General features: G+C 51.7%; 1 protein-coding gene across 1 annotated transcript in view; it reads left to right on the plus strand.

Moving 5' to 3' along the window:
- Positions 1-4,475, plus strand: part of NIM1K (NIM1 serine/threonine protein kinase) — a 23,786-nt gene extending 19,311 nt beyond the window's left edge. The window contains exons 3-4 of the mRNA XM_023759389.1: positions 860-1,128; positions 3,610-4,475. Of these exons, the coding sequence (XP_023615157.1) occupies positions 860-1,128; positions 3,610-4,359 (1,019 nt within the window). The 3' untranslated portion in view covers positions 4,360-4,475. The remainder of the gene's footprint in view (positions 1-859; positions 1,129-3,609) is intronic.
- The last annotated feature ends 4,792 nt before the right edge of the window (positions 4,476-9,267 follow it).

The raw sequence follows: 9,267 nt of genomic DNA on the forward strand, positions 1-9,267 counted from the left end.
GGTGGATAGGGGTGATTGATGGTGAAAAGGAGGTGAGGATGGTGGACAGGAGGGGAGGATGGTGGATAAGAGGGGAGGGTGGTGGACAGGAGGTGAGGATGGTGGATAGGAGGGGAGGATGGTGGACAGGAGGGGAGGATGGTGGACAGGGGTGATGGATGGCGAAAAGGAGGTGAGGATGGTGGACAGGAGGGGAGGATGGTGGACAGGAGGTGAGGATGGTGGACAGGAGGGGAGGATGGTGGACAGGAGGGGAGGATGGTGGATAGGGGTGATGGATGGTGAAAAGGAGATGAGGATGGTGAAAAGGTGGTGAGGATGGTGGGCAGGAGGGGAGGATGGTGGACAGGGGTGATGGATGGCGAGGCTGAGGAGGTGAGTGGGTCTGATTAAGAGGGGCTTTCTTGGTGAAGCAAAGGACCTTTAATGTCATCCAGAAAACTGGGTAAAGATCATCAACTACAACCTCCTTGGGAGGCAGGAGTTGGCATCAGGCCCTGTGCAGGGAAGATCAGGGATGAGCTCTGTGAGCTTGGGGACAGCATTTAACCTCTGTCTCATAAAATAAAGGGGCTGATCTAGGTCCCTCTGGGTTCTAAATTTCTTCTTTTTTAAAAAAATATATCTTTATTGATTTGAGAGAGGGAGAGAGAGATAGAAACATTAATGATGAGAGAGAATCATTCATTGGCTGCCTCCTGCACGATCCGGGATCAAGCCCACAACGCCGCCAGGCAGGAATCGAACCGTGACCTCCTGGTTCATAGGTCGACGCTCAACCACTGAGCCGCCGCAGCCGAGCCCGTTCTAAATTTCTATGAGCCTGCGAACACTGGCACATTCTTTTCTCTTTTTCCAGAAAAGGTGGCCATTAAAATCCTGGACAAGACCAAGTTAGACCAGAAAACCCAGCGGCTGCTCTCCCGTGAAATCTCCAGCATGGAGAAACTGCACCACCCCAACATCATCCGCCTTTACGAAGTCGTGGAGACCCTGTCCAAGCTCCACTTGGTGATGGAGTACGCGGGGGGCGGGGAGCTCTTCGGGAAAATTAGCACCGAAGGGAAGCTCTCGGAACCAGAAAGCAAGTTCATCTTCTCCCAGATTGTGTCTGCTGTGAAGCACATGGTGAGTGGGCGAGGAAGGAGCGTCTGCTCTCGTTCTACCCACAGTGGGAGCGTGCGGCTTCCGTTTACCATCATGCGGCAGCCCCGAGGGTGTCAGTCTCACAGGGCAGACGGTAGCCCCTCCTCTGCTGGTCAGAAGCCTGGCGGTGCTCATTCTCCTTGCCTCTGAAGCATCACCCAGGAATCTCCAGTGACAGCGCAGCCTCCTGGCTTCTGGAAGTTAGCAGGAGTCACTCTGAGCAGCTCGATGATACTCACCCACTCTGGTCACGCCCATCTCTCCAACCCCATCTTCCTCTAGCCAGAGCTCCTCGCTCTTTCTTGGCCTTGCCTTCCTAACTCTGTGTTGAGGATGCCCTCTCCTCTATCAACATGTCTCACATTCCAACTCCCATCCCTTCACGACCCAGCTCAGGCCTGTCTCTCTGAAACTCCCTTCAATCTCACAGCAGCTCCCACCGATCTTTCTCGACTTCCGTGAACTCCTCTACCTCTTGTTGCCTCTGTGCTCCAGACTTTGGTGTCCTAGTTTAGTCCCTGATTCTTTTTGTAGCTAAATCTGGACTCCTAAAGCACATTCCCTAGATCTCTCTTTTTTTTTTTTTTAAACATATTTTTATTGATTTCAGAGAGGAAGGGAGAGAGACAAAAATATCAACAATGAGAGAATCACTGACTGGCTGCCTCTTGCACGCCCCCTACTGGGGATCAAGCCCAAAACCTGGGGATGTGCCCCCTGGTTCATACTAGTACAGTGGTTCTCAACCTTCCTAATGCTGCAACCCTTTAATACAGTTCCTCATGTTGTGGTGACCCACAACCATAAAATTATTTTCGTTGCTACTTCATAACTGTAATTTTGCTACTGTTATGAATCATAACGTAAATATCTGATATGCAGGATGTATTTTCATTGTTACAAATTGAACATAAAGCATAGTGATTACTCACAAAAACAATACGTAATTATATATTCAATATGTGTTTTCCGATGGTCTTAGGCGACCCCTGTGAAAGGGTCGTTCGACCCCCAAAGGGGTCGCGACCCACAGGTTGAGAACCGCTGTACTAGTAGATCAACGCTCAACTCCTGAGCTACGCCTAGATCTCTGAAGAGCTGCGCTTCGGTGCCCTTTGTAGCGCCGGCTGAATTGCTGGGCACAGGAGGAACTGACCGAAGACCCGACCACCACTTTCACAAATATCAGCGCAGATGTTCGGCTGCCCGCTTTACCCAGGTCTCCAATGGGCAGACAAGAGACACTTGTCTGGGGTCTTAGTTGAGAGGCTGTTTCTAGGTCACTCCTTTGCCTGGCTGTTGTGGGGTCAGTGACCTCCTGGCCAAATGATCAGCAGGAAACCAGTGACCTGAGGGACCCAAGAGAGCAGGCAGGAGGAACGGGGGAGGAAGGAGTGAGCCGGAGAGAAGAGCCTGGTCGCAGTGGCGGCGGGCGCTTTAGCCCGTCATTAAGTGGCCTGTGCTGTGGTGCACCTTCCCGGGCCAAGGAACAAGCCAGACACATCACACAACAGAGCAGTTGGGAAAGGAGTCTTCCATGTCCTCCTTGGAGAAGAGACCGGAAGACCCAGGAGTAGAGGGTGCAGACCGAGTCCTCCGGAGCTCGGAGCCCTGACGTTCCTCCTGGCGCCCTGGTCTCCAGAGGATGGATGGCAGACAGGGTTCAAAATTTCATGGAGGGTATTTACTCTGCGCCAGCACCCTGCCGAGCGGGACAGACACAGCGGATTTACAGTTCTCCCAACGGCCCATGAGGTGCCCATCCCTATCCCATTTTACAAGGTAGCGAACTGACACAGCTGGTATTGTTGAACCTACAGCCAAGCTGTCAGGCTCCAAAGCCTGGATGCTTACCCCAGGAGGCCCATCGGCAAGAGCAATAGTAAAGCACATCCCAGGAGTCATTGGGACTGAGCAGGTGAAGATTGTCTGGATTCAGAACGCCAGGGTGGGGGTAGGGCCTGGGCTCAACCCGCATGCTCCTGCTGCTGGCACCTCCTCCCTTCTACTGACTTCTGTGAGATGGAGGAGCCACCTGGCGGAGTGTGGTGGGAAAGCTGGGAGGGCTCCAGGCCTTCTTGGGGTTGACCCGAGTCAAGAGATTGCTCAGCCAGAAAAACCCACCTATGACCTCAAAACAAAGGACTATTGGCTCATTACGTTCTGGAATAGTAGTTCAGTAAGATCTGGGTCTTATTTCTGGCTCTGATTCCCGATTTCACACGTGGGGGACAAACTCCAACCTCACCCCACAGGAAAATGAAGCCTTTCATCCCTAGGGGGCCTGTGGGTGTTGTTTGGCTAAAGGTTATGGCAGGGCAGCTCTCCAGGTTTGCTGACGTGGTTAATCTCCCCTGAATTTCCGGTATTATGCCATCTCACTGTTTCAGAGCTGCTGATGCATATTTCCTGCTGGTATTTCACTCTGGAAATGACCGTTCTCCCCTCTGTCTCCTCCCACAGCACGAAAACCAAATTATCCACAGAGACCTGAAAGCAGAAAACATGTTCTACACCAGCAACACCTGCGTGAAGGTTGGCGATTTCGGGTTCAGCACAGTGAGTAGAAAAGGGGAGATGCTGAACACGTTCTGTGGGTCCCCTCCCTACGCTGCGCCCGAACTCTTCCGAGACGAGCACTACGTGGGCGTGTATGTGGACATCTGGGCCTTGGGGGTGCTTCTCTACTTCATGGTGACTGGCACCATGCCATTTCGGGCAGAGACCGTGGCCAAGCTGAAGAAGAGCATCCTCGAGGGCACGTACAACGTGCCTCCCCACATGTCGGAGCCCTGCCTCCGCCTCATCCGGGGAGTCCTCCAGCCCATACCCTCTGAGCGGTACGGGATCGACTCCATCATGAACCATGAGTGGATGCAAGGGGTGCCATACCCCACCCCTCTGGAACCTTTCCAGCTTGACCCCAGACATTTGTCAGAAACCAGCACCCTCAAAGAAGAAGAAAATGAGGTCAAAAGCACGTTAGAACATTTGGGTATCACAGAAGAGCATATTCGGAACAACCAAGGGCGAGATGCCCGCAGCTCCATCACCGGGGTCTATCGCATCATTCTGCATCGGGTCCAAAGGAAGAAGGCTTTGGAGAGTGTCCCAGTAATGATACTACCAGACCCTAAAGAACGGGACCTAAAGAAAGGGCCCCGTGTCTACAGAGGCATAAGACACACATCCAAATTGTGCTCAATTTTATAAATTGCGTCAGACTGGTGGTAATTAACCAAGGTCATTGTTGCTGCTTTTAAACTTTTTCACGGTCAACTTGGTGGGGACATTTTTATAATTTCTAAATAAATTTAAATTTAAGGTATACATTCTTTCCCCCAAAAGAAGTGTATTAGCTCAGATTCTGGCTTGATTTACAATCTCCTCTTGTTCCAAAACGCCAGCTGTGTCTACAATGGAAGAGCTGCTGTGCAGGAGACACCCCTATGGAGCAAGACTTGCTTCAGTGGGGCTTAGCTCACTGAGTCTGCCCCTTGAGTGTGTTGCTTGTGGGTGTGTAGAGTTGTAATCTGGTATTATCTGAAGCTGTCCACCCGGTGTACTGGTTCTAGGGCCTCCAGGGAAGTACAAAGTCAGCCACTGCCTGGGGCCACCTGGCAGGAGTTACAGAGGGATCTTCAGATGGCTATTTGCTATTTGTATTGGGGTTGGAGGTGCCCAGGCAAGGCCCAGCTATGAAGCAAGGCAGGCTGGTGCTAGTGCCTAGTGCTGGGACTTGGGCCTTTTATTGATAGGTGTGGGGCACGCTGTTCCAGCTGCAGCTTGTTTAAGAGATTTTAGCAAAGTCTGAAGCCTGAGCCAGGACTGGCCATTCATATGGAAAAGCTGCACAAACAGCTTGGGTGGGACTGCAAATTGGATGGGGTGGGGTCTCGGAATCCTCAGGGCCAAGCAATGTGCTCCAGGCTGATAGAGACTCAGATATGGTGCCTGCCAGAAAGCCCTGTGACAGGGGAGGTCCCAGCAATGGGGGAACAATGACCCCTGCAAACACCCATCTGGGAGAAAGCTGCCCCTATGCCAGACAATCCAGTTCCTCCCCATATGTGTCTGGGTCCCCCAAAGCCTCCCTGGTGCTGGGAGTCTGAGTAAGTTTGTGGGCTGGCCCTTTAAGTGGGTCTCCAGCAGTCTCCCTGTCTCTCAGCCACAGCCCTCCTGGTTTTTACAGCCCGTAGTTTTGGGCCTTCTCTTCCCAACTCTGGAATCCTGGGCCGGGGGGCTGGTGTGGGGCTGGGAGCCCTTGCTCCTCACGGGTGGCCTCCACAGGGACAGGGAAGATCTCCCTCCCGATTAAAATAATGGCAAACGTGGGTGTCGGACCAGCCCGTTCCATGCCTCCTCCCCTCCTGTGCTTTCTTCTTTACTTCTCTAGTTATAGGACTTCCATTCAGCCACCTTTCAGGCGGTTCTGAATGATGGTGGTTCTGTATTTCAGTAGTAATTCTGATGTGGTTGTGGGAGGCAGCGAGTACAGGCGTTTGCCTACACCACCATCTTGGTTCTCTACCTGCCACTTTCAGATGCTAGATCCACCTTGATACAGTGGGCAGGCATGATGTTCTGCAGAACGTCAAGGTCCTTTCAGACTCTATTGACACAGAGCAGGAGACTGGTCACCACCTGGGGCAACAGAGTAAATGACAATCGATGTCCATCCCAGAGAAACGTGAACTGTTTTTGATCCTCCGTTCCCTGGTATCGTTCCAGCGTAGACTTTTATCCAACAGTCCTCAAAAATTCTGGGTGTATATGTTGCATACATGTGTGGCAGCAGAGAGACTTGGCCTCTCCCACTGCATGGGACCTGTCAATCAGCTTACACCTGGGGCCATGATTCTCTCACGGTGACAGGCTACCCCGGGCTCTGCTCACCGACTTGCCTCCTTTCTTTCTCTTTTTGGTTTTGCAAGTCAAGTAACTAACACTCCAGCCAGCTGTCACTCAGAACTCTGTGATCTGTTAGCCATTGTCACAAGCCCCCGCAGGGCAAGACACCCTGATTTCCACTCCAGCCTTACGTCCATTCAATTATGTCCACCTCGCCTGACATGTATATACTACCACATGGCCTCTGCCATGCTGGAATCCCACTGTCCCGCTGGCAAAGGCATGCCTGGTTCCACGCAGCGTTTCCCCACCAATCCCTGATGTTCGAACAGGTGCTGCGCACTCTCATTGCCTCAGTGAAGGGAACGTGCTCCTGGGAAACAGGTGGTTCTCCAGTCTCACGTAATGAATCCCTTCTGACATTCACACCTCCTGGAACTTCCTGTCCCTGCCCTGAACACTACGCCACGGCAGCTCCACTGTGCGTGCCTCATTCACTGTGAGCCAAGCTCATGGCCAACCTCGACAGCCGTCCCTGCAGAACATAAGGACCAGCTCAGGCGCCCTTCACTAATGCTCCCATGATAATAAACTGCCCTTTATCCTGCCTCATATTTGTCCCTCCACCCCCACCCCTGGCCCAATGCCCTCAGGATCCTCCCCCGCTCCCCCCACGTCCCCCCTTGGCTCCTGACAGTGCACCTCTGCCAGGTTCGGCAGCTCCTTCAGTGTCTAAGCGACTTCCTCCGGGACAGGGTTGTAGTTCTCTGCGCGGGATGCGTGGGGACCTACCCAGCTCTCCGTTTGGAGAACAAAGGTATTGGAAGAGCATCTCGAGGAGGCCGAGCAGCATCTTGCAGGCAGGCATCTGCCTCCCTAGACCTCGGCGGGGTCTTCAGACAAGGAAGACCCACGTGTGGGGAGCCGGTTTTCAACATTTTCAGACTCATCCTCCCTTCGTTACTTAGACCCTAGTCTCCCACTCTCTTCCTATCAAGGCCCTTTGATAAAAGAGGGTGGTCAAGTACCTCCTGTGCAGCTCAGCCACCCTCCCTACTAGGCCCTGGGCCTCATAGGTGCTTTTCCTCTGTGGCAATCCAAGGCGCTCAGACTTTCACAGTAGACTTGATGGTTGGCTGACTTAAAAGCACGTTATTTAGTTTTTTCCCCAGGCTTCAAAGCAGTTAATGAAAGCTGGCCAAACCCAGGCTTTATCATCGCCCTGTACTGGTCAAGCGCCACAGGTGCTACATGATCCGGCTCTGGCCCACCTGCACCTGTAGTGACAGTAACCTGCTGCCCTGCCTGCAGGGCGACTGCACCCTGCCCACCAGCAGTGCCTTCGGTTCCCCTGATGCCGTGATGTCTTGGTGGCGAGAAACAACACAAATGTATTACCTGACAGTTCTGTGGGATGGAAGCCCAGCATGAGCCTCATTGCGCTGAAATGTGTGAGGTCTGGGCTTTCTGGAGGCTCTAGGGAGAACCCATTTCCTGGCTTTTTCCTGCTTCTAAAAGCATCCCACATTCCCTGTCTGGTGGTTTCCTTCCTCCATCCTCAAAGCCAGCAACGTGCATCTCCCTGACTGCCCATCCTCCCATGGCCACCAGACAACAGCCCAGATGGGTCTGCGTTTAAGGCCCCATGTGATTAGGTTTGGGTTATCCAGACCATTAGGGAAATCTCCCATCTCCCAGTCCTTAACCTTAATATTTGCTTTCACCATGCAGGGTAACATCCTCAGGGGCCAGAGATGGTCATCTTTTATCTACTAGTACTGTGGATAATTTGGTCATCACTCTGCCAACTACACACCGCAATGGGATGGTTTGCATGATTGATGAGTAAACCAGCTCCAACCTCCCATCCCGAGGGGCCATTTTATGACTGTCCCAGGTATCAATGGTCTTAGCCTGAATTCTCCAAAACAGCAGAGCCTGACACAGAAGCTGGCAGGCAAGTCATTTATTTGGGAAATGACCCCAGGGTGCGGGACACACAGGAGTACAACAAAGAGAAGGAAAGCCAGCATAAGATGTGTTGCTGGATCGGCCACAGGACACTGGTCATTGATCTGCAGGATCTGAGTGCTGCTCAGAACTGTCTGCCCAGGGGATGGAAGGAAAAAGCATTTACCCACCAGTGAGTGTCCACCATCGGTCACCAGCAAGTGACCCCAGGGCAACTTAACCGCTCTGCCCTTCCGGGAGGTGAAATTTTGTGTACCAAGTGAGTTCTGTGGGGATCCCACATCGCAGTGAGGCCAAAGAGGGGAGTATGTAGCAGGAATCCAAAGGGAGGTGCTCTCATATTCTCTGAGACCCTGGTGAAGACCGCAGGGCAGAGGTCTGAGTGGGGCCGAAGGTTTCAGATGCATAGATCAAAGGCTGGAAGGCTGGAATACCTTGGCATGTTTGAGGAATGGAGGAAAGGCAGGAGGAGTGTGGGACTGTGTGGTGCTGGCAGGGACCAGATCCCCTGGGAGTTTGCAAGTCTGAGTAAGGAACGTGATGCCCTCCGGGGTGAAAAGTGCTCACTACCGAGTAAGGTAGCCCAGCCAGCTCTCAGGATGGAAGCAACTTGAGCTGGACCCTGAAGACCAACAAGACTTTGCTAAGGTGGGTTGGGAGCTTTTGCAAAATTCAATAACTCTTACTATTATTGCCTACACAAAGACGGAATAGGACAAATAAGATTTGTTTTTTTACTTGTAAACATTTAAATACAAATGCATTTAAAAAAAATTATAACCTAGAGCCCTGATGATCTAGAAACTTCCTGAGGATTGGTATTCATAATCTCCGGCATCAAATTACTGTCTTTACAGTTTGGGGGGGTGGGGGGGATCACAGGTCAACTATTTTCTTCCACCACAAATTAGAGGGAATAAAATGAGGAGCCTATGTTCAATTAAGAGCAGTTGCTAGAAATTTTAAAGTGTTCATGTTTGTGTCAAGATTACATAGCTCTAATTTACTTAAGGATCATATTACACCTGGCTGGTGTGGCTCAGTGGTTGAGAATCAACCTACGAACCAGGAGGTCATGGTCCAATTCCTGGTCAGGGCACTTGCCCATGTTGTGGGCTTGATCCCCAGGGGTGCAGGAGGCAACTGATCAATGATTCTCTTTCATCATTGGTGTTTCTCTCTCTCCCTCTCCCTTCCTCTCTGAAATCAATAAAAAAATATTTTTAAAAAAGATCATGTTACATTCCTTGTTCTGTTGATTTCTACTTCATTGTTTCTTAGGCCATTTCAAATAGCAGG

This window comes from Myotis lucifugus, unplaced genomic scaffold (assembly GCF_000147115.1).
Source record: "Myotis lucifugus unplaced genomic scaffold, Myoluc2.0 scaffold_153, whole genome shotgun sequence".
In the NCBI taxonomy this organism is placed as follows: domain Eukaryota; kingdom Metazoa; phylum Chordata; class Mammalia; order Chiroptera; family Vespertilionidae; genus Myotis; species Myotis lucifugus.